At 38.9% G+C, this 20,045-nt stretch overlaps 1 protein-coding gene across 1 annotated transcript in view; it reads right to left on the reverse strand.

Moving 5' to 3' along the window:
* Positions 1-20,045, reverse strand: part of AIM1 (absent in melanoma 1) — a 293,695-nt gene that overhangs the window by 30,808 nt on the left and 242,842 nt on the right. Inside the window, exons 7-13 of the mRNA XM_006839959.1 lie at positions 19,591-19,753; positions 16,027-16,166; positions 6,155-6,281; positions 4,139-4,174; positions 2,977-3,134; positions 2,381-2,507; positions 2,138-2,283 (exon numbers count right to left, since the gene is read on the reverse strand). Coding sequence (XP_006840022.1) covers positions 2,138-2,283; positions 2,381-2,507; positions 2,977-3,134; positions 4,139-4,174; positions 6,155-6,281; positions 16,027-16,166; positions 19,591-19,753 — 897 coding nt within the window. The remainder of the gene's footprint in view (positions 1-2,137; positions 2,284-2,380; positions 2,508-2,976; positions 3,135-4,138; positions 4,175-6,154; positions 6,282-16,026; positions 16,167-19,590; positions 19,754-20,045) is intronic.

Consider the following 20,045-nt stretch of genomic DNA (forward strand, 5'->3'; position numbering starts at 1 on the left):
CTCTCAACTGATTTCATATAACCATCTAAGAATACTCTCATGAATAAAAAAATATTACAACAGATATCATGGATCAAAAAAATAATAATGTTTAACTCTCTGTCGTGGACTGTGCTGTTTCACCTCACCCAGCATCTATCTCTACTTCTTCTGATGACCCTGGGGAACCACTCACCCCAGACATATCTGCATGGTCTAGGGGGCTGAACGCTATCTCAGCTCTGGAGACATAACTCAGATATGGTCATACCCCTGGCTACAGTGATTAGTGCAGGCATGTGTATGTGAGCCAAGCTTAGAGAATTAAAGTCAACCCTGGAAGCTCTTCCCACTGGAACCAGTAAATTGGGAGAACAAAGCCAGATGCTGAAAAAGATCACCAGATGGATAGGGCCTGCCAAAAGTAATGCCAATATACTGGAAAGTCCAACTGAGACAGAGAGAAAAGGAGAGAGAGAGAGAAGTAAAGAGAGAGACGCCAAGTCCTAATGACAATGTTTGAAACATACACCCAGCCAAGCTTGAAGCAAAGACGTTTTCCAAGACTTTTTAGTTATATAAGCCAAAAAGTTTCATTTTGATTACTTCAGCCAATTTAGGTTGGCTTGCAGTCACTTGTAACCTAAAGAGTCTTGACTGATAACTGCTTTCAATAAAACTTTCTTTAGCATTAGTAAAGCACTTAATGACTAAATGCCAGGTACACTGAAATCATTATTTTTGTATCAAAATAATAGTGAGAAAAACACAGGAGTGAGTGCAACGCCATCAGAAAATCTACTGAGATTCTGCCCGATCGCAGATTTTTCATGCTGTTATTGTTAGTGGCCATTGACTTGGTTCTGACTCACACAGATCCTATGTGTAACAGAACAAAACACTGCCCGGTCTTGCACCATCCTCATACAACTGCTGTTGTGTGTCAGCAGTATTGCTGCGTCTATTGTCAATCCATCTTTTTCACTGACCCTTTACTTTACCAAGCATGATGTCCTTATCCAGGGACTGGTCCCTCCTGATAACATGTCCAAAGTAAGAGACAAAGTCTCACCATGCTCATTTCTATGGAGTGTTTTGGCTATACTTCTCCCAAGACAGATTTATTCATTCTTCTGGAAATCCATAGTACCTTCAATAGTCTTCACCAACACCATAACTCAAATGCATCAATTCTTCCCTGGTCTTCCTTATTCATTGTCCAGCTTTCACATGCACACATGAGGTGACTGGAAACACCATGGCTTGGGTCAGAGCTCACCTTAGTCTTCAAAATGACATCTTTGCTCCATAACACTTTAAAGTGGTCTTTTGCAGCAGACCGCTGTTAGTTGATTTCTTGATTGCTGCGTCCAAGAATGTTGATTGTGGAGCCTTATAAAATGAAATCCTTGACAAACTTTAATCTTTTTTGCTTATCAGGATGGGGATTTTTGCTTCTTTACATAAAGGTGTAATTTATACTGACAGTTGTGTTCTTTGATATTCATCAATAAGTACTTAAATCCTCTGTTTTTAGCAAGCATGGTTGAATCATCTGCATATCACAGGTTGCTAATGGGCCTTCCGCCAATCCTCATGCGGGTTCTTCTTCATACAGTCCAGCTTTTCAGAATATTTGCTCGGCATATAGGTTGACTATGAAAACCCTAAGGTATACATTTCTTGACTTTTTCTGTTTGAATGACTGCATGTTGGTTTATGTACAGGCTCCAGATAAGCACAATTAAATGTTCAGGAATTCCCATTCTTCACAATGTTATCCATAGTTTGGTTTAATATACACAGCTGAATGTCTTTGCATAGTCAATATTCTAAGGTTAGATTACTATTATAATTTGACTCCTGAGATCTCTCCATGCAGAAAGACTAGAGAAGCAAATCTATATATTTTTTATCAATATACCCAAGCCTACTCCAATGCTATATTACACTATATTTTTGAAAAAGATTACATGAGAAAGATTTTTAAAGCAGTTTTGAAATATTATGGCAGTAGATATCAAGTAACTGTTATATTACTGTTGAACTGTTGAGATATCTTTGTTATTAAATATCCACGCCGTGTCATATATCCATTAGATTAACACAAACCAAAGTGAGATGCATGGTTAAAATGCAGTTGAAGTTATTCACTTACACTCCATTCAGTACGTTAATAGACTGTGTCTTCACACCATACCCAGTCTCCTTTAAATTGGCAACAATTCCTAATACATCAATACTGGAACCTTTAGAGCTGAAGTTTTTTTCACTATACATTATCATGTGAGCATTTGAAAAATCCTATTGAGAAAAAAAAAAAAAACATTTAATCAAAGATCAGTCATTTATTATGCAAAAAATCCCCAAAATTAAGCCATTAGATTTTTTTTTAACTTACACCTAATATAGGTCGTAAAGACTGAAGTTCTCCGTTATAACCTCCCCAATCTTTCCAGTCCTTGTATTCTCCTTCTTCTAGCAAATACTGATGACCTCTAAATCCAGGCTTCTCATAGGCAACCCAACTGCAAAGGAAAGGACATGAAGAAGTAAGAATGATTTTCAACAGGCTACATTTTTTCCTATGTATGTATCATTTTCATTGATAACAGAAGGTGCCAAGAAAACAACCCAGGAAACATTTAACAGTTCTGTAAAGGAGCACGTGTATGTACATTTAATAAGAACTCACTGAAAAGGGCTTCAGCGAGTGAAATTGGATAACTTTCTTCAAATAGTAATTATAATATATTTTTGTTTATGATAACAAGGCTTATTTCCATGTATGCTTCTAAAAATGCATTTAAAGACTCAGAAAATAGAAAATAAGATAATAATTAGAAGGCGAGTTGTCAGTGACTAATTAACGATGTTGAGAGGTCATTTATCAGCATTGCTTAGTTGCCCGTACCAGTCTCTGTAAACCTGCCCACAATGGGCTAAGGAAGAACATATAGATAGAATCCTTAGAGGCTGGTTACCCCATCTACTTACATGCCTCTTAGAACTTTCATGGACCCCACTGATGTAAGTGGCAAACTACCATCTCCAGTCGATGCTTCTGTTTCACCTCCTTCCATGATAAAGCTGCACATTTCTGTTTCTAATTCCATACACTTTCCTTCAAAGAAAGGCTTTTCATAGACAACTACCTATAACAGAAATGAGTTATACCAGTAGATCGCACAAAGATAATTAGATCAGCCATTTAAGACCACTAAGTTCTGGAACATATGGCACTGTAGGATAAGCACTGGTCTGCTAACCTCAAGGTCGCCAGTTCAAACCCACCAGCGTCTCCTCAGAAACCCCATACAGGGTTACTATGAGAGGGAACCGATTCCACAGCACCTAACAGCAACAACAACAAACATATTTTAAAAAACTAACTCAATCTTATGATAAAGTGTTTTTTATTTATTTTAAAGCAGGCTCTTTTCCCCATTTTGGTATGGCTCAAAGCCAATGCTCAAAAGGCATGTTTCTAAATAACTGGATTTTGTACATTGTCTAGAACTGATAGTTAGGCTTTTGTTCAAGAAAAATGAAGAAATTGAGTGTTTTGAAGTTGCTTTAAATATGGATGAACTATGTTGTTAAAATAAGGAGCTCTGGTAGGGTAGTGGTTACGAGTCGGGCTGCTAACCTCAAGGTCAGCAGTTCAAACTACCAGCTGTTCCGTGGGAGAAAGATGAGGCTTTCTGCTCCCGTAAAGAATTACAGCTTTGGAAACCCTGTACAGGGTCACTATGAGTGGGAACCGACTCCACAGCACACTACCACCAACACCATCATATCGTTAAAATATGTGGTACAGGTGTGACACATAGAAACAGTAGAAAGAGCATTCTGGAGTAGTGGGGAGCTTGTCTAGAAAAGGAAAAAATGTTCCTGTTTAATTGGCAGGCATCAAGATGCCCTACAATTAGTAAATCCAACCACAAATTACAAACTTAACACAACACTGAATTTTTTGGGTCAGAGCTCCACATATGACCAGTGTTAATGAGTAACTAGAGGATAGTACATGAAAAGCTCTAGCAAATGTTTTAACCACAATTACATTTTATGGAGGCTTATATGTGAAGTCATATGAACTTTATGTTCATAGAGATAGAGTGGAAATAAAGCTAAGAAAAAGTTGTTTTTCTAGTACCTTTGGATCCGTAGGGAATTCAACTTTACGGCCACCCTAAAAGGTAAAATAACATAGTAAGAAGAGTACGCTTTCACTGATATATCACCATTTTATACTGCCCACAGTAGCTGGTGGTAAGCTATTGACCCTCAGAGTACAACTGAGTTCCAGTTTGTTTTAATTGACGTGAGTTTTACATGTATTAGCAGCGCAGATGGAGACAAGAGAAAACCGGTCCAGAATGCAGTCTCACTGCTAGTCTATGTGTTCTTTGACTTACTTATTTTGGTTTTGTTTCTATTTTAACTCAGAAAATTTCTCATAAAAATTCATATTCCTGTCTTGGTGTAGCACTATAGAATAAGCACTGAAAGTTCAATGGCACAAACCTACCAGCCATTCCTAAGAAACCCTGTACATGGTTGCTGTGAGTTTGAATCTACTTAATAACAATAACAACTCCCTCATTTGTATTTTGCTTGGCTCCTGGTGGCATTTGATTTTGCAAGCCACAGCCTGTTAAAGTTCACAAAGTCTGGAGGAACACTGGAATAATTAAGATAAACTATACCGAGAAAGTTGGAAACATCCTAAAGGATGAGTCTATGATGGGTTGTTAAATTTTAATCAGAAAAACTTATTTTTAAATCTCAAACAAAAACGCACTTAAAAACAAACCAGAGAAAAGGGATTTCATGAAAATATTAAACAGGAGAAGGTTAAAAATCATCATTGGACAAGCAGAAGGGTATTTTTCACCAATATATCTTCAACAGCTTAAAAAAAATACAGCCAAAGGAGCTCAAATGCACCAAATGAACTGTAATTACAAAGGAATGTGGCTGAGTTTGTCAGCAAACCAGTGCTTATACAAACAAGTGGCCCTTTCAAAGCGAATCCTTTTCAAATGTCAAAAAATAGCTTTCAAAACCTGGGGCAATTCTTTCGTATGTTCAGTGTTAACAAAACTTTGTTCTTAGAAAGTGAATCTAATTTTAGAAAAAAAATCCAAGAATAATTTGTAAGAACATCAGTAAACAGATAGGTAATTAAATCAAATGCTTTGGTGGGAGGGGTAAAATTAAGATAAAAATTGTCTTCCTGAATTGTCTCCAACTGACTCTGAAGACAGCTGCTAAAGTGCAGTTTTAAAAATGTGTTTGTAGCAGAAGTGTTACTCCTCCCATGGAAATTTATTGAACAACTACTATGGATGTACCATAAACTATGCTCAGCTTGCATAGAAGTGGGAATGACTTGACCAAGCCTGGGTCCTCCCGAAGCTTACAATCTCAGAAGAAATGTCCAGGGTTCCTCCATTTAAGCTGAACAGCTGATACTTGGGAGGACAACACTCATTTGGATGTTCATGTCCAGCTCCGTCTACACTGCCACCCAGCCTAGCCTTTGGTAATGACAACCAGATTCATTCGGCTTGTCCAACCCTTTGCCTAATCTGTGTCCCTGAGAGGTACAAACAGCTGCTAAATAAAAGGGTAAGGTGCTAAGCCCAGAGTGGCATTGGAAGAGAGGCCTGCCAATCTACTTCCGACAAATCAGTCATGGAAAACCTTTACGACGCAGTCCTACCCTGGCACACAGGAGTAGCCATGAGTTGTAATGACTCAACGACACCCTGCTTCACCTCCATCTAAAACAATCCTGCTCACTTTTACCCAAACTGATTTATCAGGAAGCTTTCCTAGGGATTCCTCCTCTCTGTCAAGGTGAAATTTCTTTTTCCTCTTGTTTTCCCATAGGTGTTTAATTCTTCACCTATTAAACTTGCATCAGGCTGAAACTTAAGAGCACACATCTGTTCTCCATAAAGCGGAGACTGCTTTGGAGGTAAAGGACATTGTCTTCTGATCTGTAGCAAGTTGTTGTATTATTTCTACCCAGTGATGGTACTCCCACCTGCTACATGTTGGTTTTTGAAAAGTCAACTTTATTGCTCCAGAGTCACATCCTATGACTTGTCAAGCCAGCACAGAATCACTGACTCCAAGAAAACGCTGTGTGTTTCATTGTTACCATTTTCAGAGGCCGCATGGATCCAATGTATGCTTCTTCTGTGTCCCAGAAGGATAAGTCGGGGTATTCACCAGGCTCAAGAATGAAAGGAACACCCTGAAATCCAGGGTCTTCGTATATCAGCCATCTAAATAAATGCCAAGGAAAGGAAAAAAAGGGGACAATTCATCATTTACTTCAGCTTTTGCTCCTCTCTCACACACAGGCCTCCACTGACGAGACATGGGAGGATATGGACAGACATGCTGTGTGGTTATTGTTGGTATTATCATGGCTAATTAGCACACCAAAAGGAATAAGCCATGATTTGCTCCTTTATTGATAGTCCACTTACTTTAATTTTATATTACTAATGGAGTCTACGTGGAAAAGTTTCTATTACTCCCTAGTAATAAATGTAGTTACCTTATTAAACCAGTTTCATGGAGTTGATTCCAACTCACAGAGACCCCACGTGTTTCAGAATAGAACTGTGCTCATAGGATTTTCTGTGGCTGTAATCCTATTAGGCTGTATGTATTTAGAGAGGCCTGACCTAGAAAATCTTAAGCATTGCTTTAAAAGGTAACACACCTCTTTTGTAACCAGAGAATAGGGCGTTCCATTTAATCACTTGTCACAGTGTCAAAACTTATAATCACAGCTAACACCGACTTAGCACATAGAAGGAATGCCAGCCAGAGTTTCACTTAATCCTCACCATAATGCCAAGAGGAAGGAGTGTTGGTGTTCCCATTTTACAGATGAAGTCAAGTGTATTTCCCAAACCACACAGCTGTAAGCACCAAAGGCAGGGCTCATGTTTCAAACAGACTCCAGGGCCACTTCCTAATCGTTCTAATAGCAATTCTTTTCATTACAGAGAGCTTACAGTACTTAGCTTCTTTCTTGTCCTCAACTTTGCCCCCAGGGCACACTTTTGGTGAGGATTTTCGTTTAAGATCCCCTAGATAATTAGTAACTTCTGAAACTAATGGCAGGAACTTACAACCAGAGAGTCCTACTGAAGATCTGTCAACACACATAAACAAACAGAATTCTGGGAGGCTGTGGGTGATGCATGGATGGGGCTCAAAACTTAGTCACAATGCTCTGTTGTTGTTGTTATTAGCGGTCAAGTTGGTTCCGACTAACAGCAGTCCTATATAGGGTTTGAAAGGAGCTCTGGTAGTGTAATGGTTACGAATCGGGCTGCGAACCTCAGGGTAAGCAATTTGAAACTACCAACTGTTCCGCAGAAGAAAGATGAGGCTTTCTGCTCCCGTAAAGATCTACAGCCTTGGAAACCCTGTATAGGGTCGCTATGAGTCGGAATGGACTCCACAGCACATAACAACAACAACATCATAGGGTTTGAAGTTCTGACCTTGTAGTTCGCAGACCAGTGCTGATCCTATGGCACCACACCAGGAATCCTGCTAGAATTTAGGAAAGTAGCTATTGGACTGGATTTGAGGGAGACAACGGGGAGGAGACATGGGAAGAGGAAGGAACTGCTGAGAAACTGGTGGTTGTTGTTAAATGTCATCATCGAGTTGGTTCCGACTCATAGGGCTTTTGAGTAGCGGCTGGTGAGTTTGAACTGCCAACCTTGTGGTTCAAATTGAGGTCCAGAGCTTATCCCATAGCCCCACACCAGGACTCCTGGTAGTGCTCTATTACTTGATCTTAATGATGGTCAATCAAATGTTTTCACTTTGTGAAAATGTGGTCATTTAAGATTTGTTGTGCATCTTTTTTTATAGAAATGCTTAAACTTCAATAAAATAATTAACTTAAAGAAAAAAAAGATGTTTACCTATTAAATACCATCACTATCCACCTTAGAGTCCTAGTGTGGCTCTAGAGGATAAGCACTTGACTAAAAGATCAGTTTGAACTGCAAGGTTGGAGGTTCAAACCCACCAGCTGCTACCTGAAAACTCTATATAGGGTTGCTATGAGTCGGAACCAACTTGACAGCACTTAACAACAATACCCCTAAGCCACAGGAACAGACTAAGTACAGGGTCCCTTTAAAGTTCCTTACACTTTAAGCATGAAAATATAAAGGGTACATTACATATTTTTTGGAGTTCAAAGTAGTCTCAGGCATACTACACATGGATTTTGTGGCCTAATGAAATAATGGCAGCTCTGTCATAAATTGTACTGTCAGGCTAACAAAGTCAAGGGTCTCGAAGTATGACTTCTTCACAATTGAACAGGCATAATATTTCATAGATAGAATGGATGGTTCAGGAATAAAGGATCCTAAGATTTTGAAATGATGCTTACCCAAAGTGCCCTTTTCGTAAAGTAAGTCTTTGTATCATAATTTGAGTTCTGAAAGGATCTCGTTATCTTATACTAAATATTTCATTTTCCTTGAAGCATCTGATTTTGTTACATATCATTTCCAGAAGGAGGGTAGCTTTTAGTAAAGGGGAATTAGCTTAAAAACTGACACATTTGAAGGCTACTGTTCTGAGTGGTACCTCAGTGAGTAATGAAGGACTATTGGGTAACTCAAGAAGACATTGATGAATGCTGGGTGGATTGGGAATTTGAAAACCCATATACAGAGCATGAATCATTTTCCCAAATTCTGTCACAACAAATTCATTACTCATGAGGCTATCAGGAGAGGGGAAAACTATCTTCAGGCAGTGTTTTTTGCATTTCTAAAGGTACTTAGGGTAATGAGATATTTACCTGTCTTATGAATAAACAGCTCAACTATAAATAAGAACTTACATCTTAAATTAACTTAGCAAATGCACACATACAAATAAATATTGTTGAAGTAACAAAATGATTATCTATGTTAATTAAAAACATTTTTTCCACTCTTCTAGAAATTGCCTTTGAGTCACCTGGAAAAAAAATTGGGCACTCATTTTTAAAACTAAAATTAAAAAACCCAGCTGGACCACAATCTTCCATAAATGTTGGCTACTTATTACAGGAATCAACTGGATACTTGAAAGATTAAATATGAATGTGCTGACTTTGAGGTTATTCAAGGGAGAGTGGACAATGAATCTCAAGGTGAAAAATGTACCTTTATAATGGAGAGACTGGTATAGGGCTATAGGATAAGCACTGGACTGCTAATTGAAAGGTCTGTGATTCAAGCCTACCAGCTTCTCCTCGGAAACCCTATACAGGGTCACTGTGAGTCAGAATCAACTTGATGTCGCTGAACAAGAACATAATGAAGAGATATGGAGAAACACCTTGAACCAAACATCAAACTTGGGTAAACTGGTTAACATATGCCACTGAATATATAGCACAATACATAAAGTATGCTTGTGAAGTTGTTCAACTTGAATCTAATCATACCTCCCTAGTCTTAATGTGAAGTAGATAGAAAATTTGAGGAATAAAGGAACAAGTTAAATTATATCATGAGAACGCTCTTTTGAAAGAAATCCAGAATGTGGCACACTGAATAAAATAGTTGACTTAAATTCTTTGAAGAGTCAGTGGTCTGGGAAACAAAGATAGGCGTACTTTGGAAATTAAAAGACAACAAAGAGACAAAACAATCAAATGTATTATATATGAACTCTGTAACCTTCCTTGTTAGGAAAAAAAAAATTATAAAAGGCAATCCTGAGACAATTGGGAATATTTGATTATCTATAGATTAGATATTCCCACAGACTTGTCGTTAATAATTTGTGTGTGATAATGATTGTATAGGTAAGCAGGAGAATGTCATTACAGAGACAGATGCATGTGGAAATATTTAGACATGCAGCGTGGTGGTATCTACAGCCTACTTTCAAATGGTTCTGGAAAAATAACAACAACAACAAATATGGCAAGATGCTAGCAATTATTGACTCTAGGCATCTGGGTGCAACTCTTTGCACTTTTCTGTATACTTGAAATTTATATAATAAAAATGTTGGGCTCTACCATGGTATACTTCACAGTGAAATAGATATGTTGGGATATTATATAGCAATAAAATGAAATGCAAATATACTCATTAATATAGGTAATCTTAGAAACAATATATAGTAAAATAAGGAAGTCATAGAGACTAGGTGTGTGATAGGGTATTGTGCCAACTTGGTTGGGCCTGGATTCCCACTAGTTTAGCAAACATTGAGATCTAATACAATGCAATCACCCCCCATTATGTGGGCAGCCCTGATCAATTATCCTACAACATGCTGTAAATCGTCAGTTCTGTGATGTTAATGAGGCCATATGCAATCTACCAAACTAGGATGCATCTTAAGTCAATCTCTTTTGAGATATAAAAGGAGAGAAGCGAGCAGAGAGCGGAATCTACTATCACCAAAAAACAAGAGACTGGAGTACAGTACATCATTTCGACTTCGACTCAGGAAGATTGATGCGAAGACACATGGAAGTCTCCAAGAAATGGTGGTCCTACAGATGCTGAAAGGAGACAAGAACCTTTCTCCACAGCCAGCACTCGGAATTTGGACTTCTAGCCAGGTAAACTGAGAGACAAGAAATGTCTGTTTGTTAAAGGTATCCACTTGGGGTACTTCTGTTATAGCAGTGCTAGACAACTGAGACAAGGACTTTGATGTTATTTTGTAATGTTCAAAAGCAAGCAAAATTAAACTACTTTCAAGAACACAAATGACAGGGAGACACTCTAAAATTAGGAAATGAGAAGAACACATAATCAGGGCAGTGGTGATGTGTGTGGAGTAAACAGATGGGCAGGACCAAGGTGGGCTACACAGGGGCTACAGCAGTGTTGGTAGTGATCTAGGTCATAAGTTCACACATGCGGGTTTGTTTTATTGTTAGAATTCATAACTTACACATATACACATGAGGGGCACCAAAAAGTTCATGGAAAATTTTCACTATCTTCTTTCATTCAATTTTCCCACAAACTTTTTTAAGACCCTTATATAGTTTTCTGTCCCGGTGTGGCACTGGACTGCAAGGTCAGTTTGAACCACAAGGTCGATGGATCAAATTTACCAACCACCCCTCCGAAACCCTATGCAGGGTTGCTTTGAGTCAGAACCAACTTGACGGCACTTAACAACAACAACATATCAAATGCTTCATAACAAACATGATAAAAGAATATCTGGCCACTAAAAAAATACTGTGACTTGCCAATCAGAACACCTGCCTTCTCGCACGTGCTCCACTAACAACTGCACTAACCTTGAGGGGAGATGGAAGCCAGTCTTCCTTGATTAAACGATAGTACTTGGGCAGATAATCTTACACTCCCTTAAGTCTTAAAATGCTTTGTTTCTGTTTGTTAGAAATACACTGAAAAACCCCAAAAAGTGCCCTCACTTCTTAAAGGGATTAGCCAGATATTTTAAAGGAAAGCTTCAAAAACAAAGTACACTCCACAGAATCTGAAAAGGAAATTTATTTACATTGAAAGTAACTTTTCCCCAAATGACAATTTTGTATTATCCCTACTGTGTGTAGAAGATCCTAAACTAAAGTGAATAAATCCCAAATCAAAGCCATTACCACTGGAGAAGATTCCAATGCATCCCAGCCCTGTACAGAGTTTCTGAGGCTGTAAATCTTTAACAAAAAGAACAAAAAGCCTCATTTTCCTCCCTGGAATAAATCACCTAGTGTAATCTAAAACTATCCCTCCACAGCTAAAGCTCAAACAAAATGAGCTCAGGTACATATTATCAGTTGAATTCTCCCAAACCATCAAGACTCTACTTGATGATCTGTAAAGCTGACCTACCCAGTTTAGTGGGCCCAAACTGAGTTGGCAAAGCTGACACTGAAGGGGACTTTCCATGATCTAAATAGCCAGAGAAAAAAGATGCCTACCACCATAGAGACATCTCTTGTTTCTGGTTGCTATGACAAAGGACTGCTAACTGAAAGGTTGGAGGTTCAAATCCACCAGTCACTCCTAGGAAATCCTATACAAGGTCACTATGAGTTGGAATAGGCTCAATGGCAGTTAATAACCACCATCACCACTGTATAACAGTCCTGGCGTGGTGCTATAGGATAAGCACTGATCAATAGCAAGATCAACGGTTAAACCCACCAGCCACTCCTCAGAAACTGTATTTATACAGGTTTACTATGACTTGGAAGGAGCTCTGGTAGTGTAGGGGTTACAAATCAGGCTGCGAACCTTAGGGTCAGCAGTTCAAAACTACCAGCTGTTCCACGGGAGAAAGATGAGGCTTTCTGCTCCGGTAAAGATTTACAGCTTTGGAAACCCGTAAAGGGTCACTATGAGTCGGAACCGACTCCACAGCACATAACAACAACAACAACAACAACAACCATGAATTGGAGTCGACTTGATGGCATTTAATATCAGCCCATTGTAAAATTGTCAGCTATGGCAGGACTGTAACTATCACTCACCGGGCAAAAGTGAAACTTACTGAAAAAGTAAGAAACATGCCTTAAGTGTAACAGCATAATATGCTTCAACATAGCCCAATCCTGAGTCATGAAACTTTCCAGACATGGTAAGTTTAAAGAAGTCTGCAGACACCTATTAGATTTCTTTCTAAGGAAAGTGTTGTTTCTTAAATTAGCACTCATACTTTAGAAAAGAACAAAGGCAAGCAGAGATGAACGCATTCCTTTTGCTTAGAGTTCTCCTTTTCGTCTCAATCTAGAAATGTAAAAGCACTGAGACTCAGATGGCTTCTCCTAACTGTCCTCACTCCCTGTGAGATCTCATTCAGCATAAGGTTTAACCACCTCTATTCTGATGATTCTGAAAATTGTACCTCCAGCCTCACATATCCTGTCAGCTCCCTGACCCTCACTTGAATGTACAGTTGGCAGCTCAGATTTGTCCAAAATTCCAGTCCTGAATGTCACTCTCCATCCCAGTCTGTTCCTCCAATACATGCTGGAGTCCCATACCCTAGACATTTCTCCACTCCTCACATTCTTCATACAACCCATCAACAGAGTATATCAATTCTATCCTCACACTTATCCAGAACCTGACCATTTCTCACCGCCCTCACCACTCCCTATAACTTTTATCCAGAACCTGACTGCTTCTCACCTCCATACCGCTATCACTCTGTCGAGACCACAATCACTTCTTGCCTGAATTACTGTAACTGCCTCCTGTTTTCTTGGCTTCCACCCTTGCCTCTTTACAGTCTATTTTCTACAAAAAGCCTCTAATGATTTCACGTATCACTTAAGATTAATTCTAAAATTGTTTGTGAGGTCTAAACAGTTTGACATAGTTGGGCCCTCTCCATCCATCTGTCTCCCAAGCTCTCTTCTCCAGCCACTGGCTTCCTAGCTGTTGCCCAAACTTACCAAGCAGGGCTTTTGCAAATGCTGTTTTTCCTACTTAAGACACCTCTCGCCTCACCTGCCATCTCTCCTGCCCCAGGTATCTGCACAGCTGACTCCCTCACTTGCTTCAGATCTCTGCCTAAATGTCACCAGATATCTATCTCCCTGACTATCCTATCTAACAGCACTGCTCATTGTCCCTCTCCATAATGTGTTTCTTTTAGTACTTAATTAGTTTAACATGCTATCCAACACAGTACATATACACTTACACTGCCTATTCCTACTAGGCTAACGAAGAGTCCTGGTGCCGCACTGTAGTATAAGCACTGGACTGCTATCCACAAAGTATGCAGCTCAAAATCACCAGCAGATCCTCAGAAACCCAATACAGGGTCACAGTGAGAGGGAACAGACTCAACAACACTCGACAACAGTGATCACAACACTAGACTAATAAAGGCGTTCTCATGGTACTGTGGTCAAAGTGATAGGTTGACCAACAAAAGGTCAGCAGTTCGAACCCACCAGCCATTTTGCAGGGAAGACCTGGTGACTGTGCTGGTAAAGCTGCTGTAGAGGTGCCTAAATACGTTCAGTTAGCAGCCAAGTGCTTTAACCACTGTGCCACCAGAGCTCCCTTCTTAAGGCTTAAGAAAAACAAACAAAAAAACAAATTCACTGCCATGGTGTTGATTCCAGCTCATAACTACCCTTTGTGCAGGGTTTCCAAGGCTGTAAATATTTACTGGAACAGAAAGTCTCATCTTCCTCCCATGGAGGCACTGGTGGGTTTGAACTGCCAACCTTACAGTTAGCAAATGGCTTAACTTAGAACGTACACTATTTTAAAGCAGCAACATTTACATTGTTCTTGGAAAATAACTTTATACATCAAAAGGAGATATTTAACTTAACATTATTCTTTATACCCTAAAGTGTGACCTCCTACTAAATATGCCTTTGTATATTGAGAAATCCCCAAGCCATGGTATTTTCACATGCCTCATATGTATGTGAAAGCTGAACAATGAATAAGGGAAGACTGGAGAAGAGCTGATGCATCTGAATTATGGTGTCGGAGAAGAACAGTGAGAGTACCGTGGACTGCCAGAAGAACAAACTAATCTGTCTTGGAAGAAGTACAGTCAGAATGCTCCTTAGAAGTTAGGATGGCAAGACTTCACCTCATGTACTTTGGACATGTTGTCAGGAAGGATCAGTCCCTGGGGAAGGACATCATTCTTGGTAAAGTGGAGTGTCAGTGAAAAATAGTGGGACCCCCAATGAGATGGATTGACACAGTGGCAGCAAGAATGGGCTCAAACAGAACAAGAATTGTGACGGTGGTGAAGGTCCCAATTTGTTTCATTCTGCTGTGCTTACAATCACTATGAGTCAGAACTGATGGCACATTAACAATAAAAAAAATTTCTCCTGGAGCCGCCTGTGAAGTAAAAGCTATTCAAGGATGGCTTCTACCTGCAAGCCCAAATTTCAATAGTCACACTCTCCATTAAGTTGTCTATTAGCTTTTAGTTCCAGATTTCTGAGGTCCAAAATTGAGACTCTCTGATCTCCAGTTCACGAAACTCCCTATATCCTGTCAAATACTATTTTTCCAAGGTGAATACAACAGCAAATTGCATTAAAAAAAAAAAAAAGGATAAAAAAGATAATGTCTAGGACAAGCTACAGAGATACTCTGTATCACTTTAAGGGGTAAACGTAAAAAAATTCTATTGCATATCCCATTTGTAAAAATACTAATATATCATTGCACATTAAAAACATTCTCCAAAATACAATTTTTAAAGGAAGAGATTTCACCTGAAATAGAAGCTTTGACACTTTCTTCCTGCACCTCAGTGGACACCAGTCACCTGTCAGGGGAACGTGCCCCTATGTAGAAACCACGGCTCTAAGGTAGTAAATCCTGCACTTCTATCCCCACTGCTCCCGTCTGAGACATCCCATTTCTGTCCGAATACTCTTGCAGTTTCCTGTGATTTCTGAAATCAATGTCCTAGGGACTTTGGACAGCACTGTGAGAAAATATCAGAGGAAGCCCCATGTGTGTTGGCCTCCATCTGGCTGAAATATCAGAGTACATGTGCTACACTACCTCCTGTGAACTACCATGAAGGTATAATCTGTTTACTCAGCTTTGCACAAATCAGGATCTTCTACAGTAAGGAAGGCCCTAGCCGTGGCTCTCTGCTCCCAGGAAGATTTATAGCCTGGGAGACCCTATTCAGGGTCATCGCTATGAGTCGGAACTGACTCACCGGCACACCACCACCACCATCACCTCACTAGAAGTGCAGTTTTTCTCCATGTTTCCTCCAATAAATCATTATCGTTTACAAGAGAGGTGAATCACAGTAACACAGGTACAAAAGATTCAACATTGTGTGTGTGCCTAATAAAAAAAATACCTCTTCGTTAATCATTAATGTTGTTGTTGTTAAGTGCTGTTGTGTCGGTTCTGACCCACAGTGACCCAATACGACAATACAGTTTAGAGAAACTATATTTTAATTCCTCCTTCCAGTCCTACACTCACTAAAAAAGCCTCATTAAAAGAGCATTTGAAATAAAATACTTACGTGCCCCAATGCACTTTAATGGAACAAGTTTTCTGCATTACACCAAATCCCTGCATTTCTTCAGTATCATCAAAGTAGGAATTTTGAAGTCCTAACCCTTCCGGTTCAGTAAATAAGTCAATTTGACTAACCCTGTAATCCTGAAAAAGACACATAGACATTTGTCACAATAACTACAAGTATTTAATTCTACAGTAAGTACCTTATTCTTTGTGGCTAAATAAAATAAGCTTTAAGTAAACACATACATTTCACAGAGCGCCTGCTCTTTTACCCCTTCTCTGCTTTCCCCCCTGACTTAATAATGTGCCTCTTTGGGAGCTAACACACCTGGTTTAGTTAGAATTCTCATTGTTTCATTCACACAAAGATCAGAAAAGTATTTGGCTAGAGTTTTGGAGTGTATTTACTTCTCTCATAGTCACTGAAAAAAACGGCTTGGTTTTCCCCTGGACACAGGAGCTTAGGTTTCTTTGCTCTGGTGGGACAATTGAAGGCCAGCATCCATAGTCTATAGAAGGGTTATGCTTAAAATATTTCTCAACTTTGTTTAGCACCCACAAGTCCCTTGTGGTAACTCTCCTGAACTACCTACCACAAATCTCTACAATGTTGGTTTTGGTCTAAGCTGTCACAGCAAAGGCACGCATTCATGGTGAGTTACAAATCTCTGAATTTCACTCACCCACCATGCACTGCTTTCTTGGTTGAGTGCCTAAGCATTCATCAAATATCAACTGAACCTCTGCTATGTTGCTGAGCTAAGTGAACTGAGCTTGTGAAGTACAGAAGAAATGTAGCTGCTTGGATCAGCTCAAGGGAGGTTCTTTCCTCTATTACCAAAGGAGCAACTCTAATGAACTAAAAAGGTTTCCCTCTTATGCTGTGACTTATATTCATGGTTCAAGAAACCATGCTTACACTCCATAAATACAATGTATGGTGTATTAGGAACTATACAAATGTTCCTACCCTTTAACATGACATTATTGAAAAAATCATCCCAAGGAAATCTATCAGAAAATTATAAATTACCAAAAGGCATTAAAAAGAACACCTAAACTTGCAGATAGTACCCATTTGACCTAGCCTCGATGGCTTGATAGTCAGAACTCAACTAGAGGCAAATAAAAACAAAACAAAACAATTTTTAATAAAGGAAACAAGGGTAAAGTGCTACAATTTGAGGAACCTGACCTATACTCATGGAGGAAGTAACTCTAAATACCAACAGAGAGGGAAGGAGTCTTCACATCAAGTATCAATGCTATCCCCTCTATGCACAGGGTAGATAGGGACAAGTAACTTAGACACTGGCTACCTAAAATGAGGGAGCAATAAAGGCACAAAGTGACTGGCTTACAAGGTTTCAAGAGGGAGTTTAGTTTAAGGTGGGGGCAAAGAGTTCCCACTTGTCTAGATGGGTCTGGTTAAGAAAGATGGGGATAAGATTCTTATGATTCAACAGTGAGTAACTGTTATCATAACTAATTGTGACTGTCACAATTGTAAAGGTAAAAGTTTTGTAACAAAAGTGGGAGAGCAGTTAATCTTACAGTGCAAAAACCAAGGACCCTAGGACCATCAAGGGAGAAGGGCACAAGTGGAATGCGGGACCTTATCCAGAAAAGCAGTGGGACACCAGAGATGGAGGCAGAGATGGGGACATGGAGAGGGGGAGCAACTGAGGACTCTAGATTCATTGGAAGAGAGGAACTAAGAGATAGTGGCCATGAGGCAGACTTACAGAATGTGCCCTTTGGTGGGGTAGATTATTAAATATGCCTGAGTGTTGTTTTTTTTGTTTTGTTTTTTTAAAAAAAGAGCTAAAGTGAATAGAGAGAAATACTGTTAACTGATGGAGGGGATTGTAATCATTGTGATGAAACAAGTTGTATGATTTATTGAATGTAAAACTGATGATCTACCCTATAAATTTTCACTCAATCCATAATAAAAACTTAAAGAGAAAAAAAGGCATTAAAAAGCTCAGGTAACACAATATAAAAATTTTAAATAAACTTAAGAAAGCAAGGTAAATTAAATGATGACACATCAGTTCAATGGAATATGATGTTCAGTCAAACTTCAAGTAATGTAGTAGCATGAAAAGCATTTACATTAAGTCTGCTATTGTCAGGCAAACAGGAAGTCTCTAACAATGTTCTTTTCTTTTATCCCTGTCTTCAAGGATACACTCGAATCCAAAACCAAAACACAAATTCCAAGAGGAACAATACCATATCCCAAAACATCTCTCAGATTCTGATATTGATGCTATTTAAAAAATCACTAAAAGGGAGTATGAACTTCAGGAAATGGAATGGACAGAGAACAAGGATTGAGTACCAGGGTGCTAAATGAAAAAAGCGAACAACATTGTATCTGCACTTCAACTGTAACTACAGAAAAAGAAAATGAGACTATGGTCAAGAAAGGGTAAAGAATTAATAAACTAAAGACGGTAGACCCTTCATGGTAAGTAGAATTTAGATATCTTTAAACATTCCTTGATTGGCAATACAGCTGAGCAAGAAGCAAAAACTGCAAGTGAGGTGTTCCACTAACTAGGACATTTTGAAATGGGTTCTCATGTCTTATTTAAGCTTTCTCATATTATGTGCTAAAAACTTTTAAAAGAATACCAATTATCTTCGGAGTCCATCAGAAATGTTGACCTAGCAAACATGTAATGTTTTCCTCTGCCAAGATCTGTTACTCATGCTTACTCATTCTTAGTCATGCTCAATTTAGAAATCCTTCTTTTCTCCCCATTGCAGTCCAACTCCTGACATGATTAATAAGACTGAAATTTTCATTTTCAGTTCATTACATTTTTAGAAGGCTAAGAATAATCAAAAACCCAAGAGTCATAAAGAATGACTGATATATCTTCTGCATCAATAACTTTTATCCATTCCATAAAGTGGCCTCACTTACCTATTTTTAAAAACTTACACAAAACCTTAGAGTTGAACTATCACCTGAATTATTTTTGGACAATTTATTTTTCCCAAAGTAAAATGCCTTTAAGCCATCAAAGTAACCTAAACTCATGTGGCAACCAGAAGATTAAGTAAGAAAAACTTGTTCATATAAAACTCATCAAAAGCAGGTTGAGTACAACGGATTTGGGAGGTTGAGATAGGAGGTCCTGAAGTGAGACAGAGGCAAAATATATAATTTACCTAAGATGTTGTCACGAAAAAATGTTTACTTAACTACTATGTTTCTTTTCTCATCTCTTTAAAATATGCAAACACTTAAAATTATGGAAAAATATCCATAATCTTCAATCAAATATTCTCCCTTATCATTGTCTTGGAAGCCTGGTGTGGTGCTATAGACTAAACACGGGGCTGCAAACCACAAGGTTTGCTGTTCAAATTCACCAGTAGCTCCTTGAAAACCCTATACACGGTTGCTATGAGTCAGAACAGACTCAAGAGCACACAACAACACGACTTACTTACATGAACAATTGTCTTAAATAAGAATAGTTCCTGGCATTTAATAAATATTTACTGGATCAGTGAATGAAGTCTGTTTTTTACCATAACCTACCTGGACCACGTGTCTGACTGAACCAATCACCACAGGCTCAGCAGACTCTTCATCATTTTTTTCCAGAATATCTTCTACACCCCAGAGAGCAGAAAGTTCCAATTCTCCTTCCTCTAAAGGGATGGAGTGCCCTTCAAAGTTTGGTTTCTCATACAAAATCCAGCTAAGAATAAAACACAGCAAAACTGTTAGTCAACCCCCTGGGTGAAGTTTTGATTCATCAAAATAGAGCCATTATAAATATTGGATTCTGGTGATTAGTTTCCTACCAATTAAAATAGTGTAATCTCTCCCTAAAAGTTCACTGAAAATAATTAAGACTCTGATAATTCAAGAACCATATTAGAAAATTTGCATCGCCTATAAGGAGCTCTGGTAGCGTAGTGGTTACGAATTGGGCTGCGAACCTTAAGGTCAGCGGTTCGAAACTACCAGCTGCTCCGCGGGAGAAAGAT

The sequence above is a fragment of the Chrysochloris asiatica genome, unplaced genomic scaffold, assembly GCF_000296735.1.
Source record: "Chrysochloris asiatica unplaced genomic scaffold, ChrAsi1.0 scaffold00027, whole genome shotgun sequence".
NCBI classification, from domain to species: Eukaryota; Metazoa; Chordata; class Mammalia; order Afrosoricida; family Chrysochloridae; genus Chrysochloris; species Chrysochloris asiatica.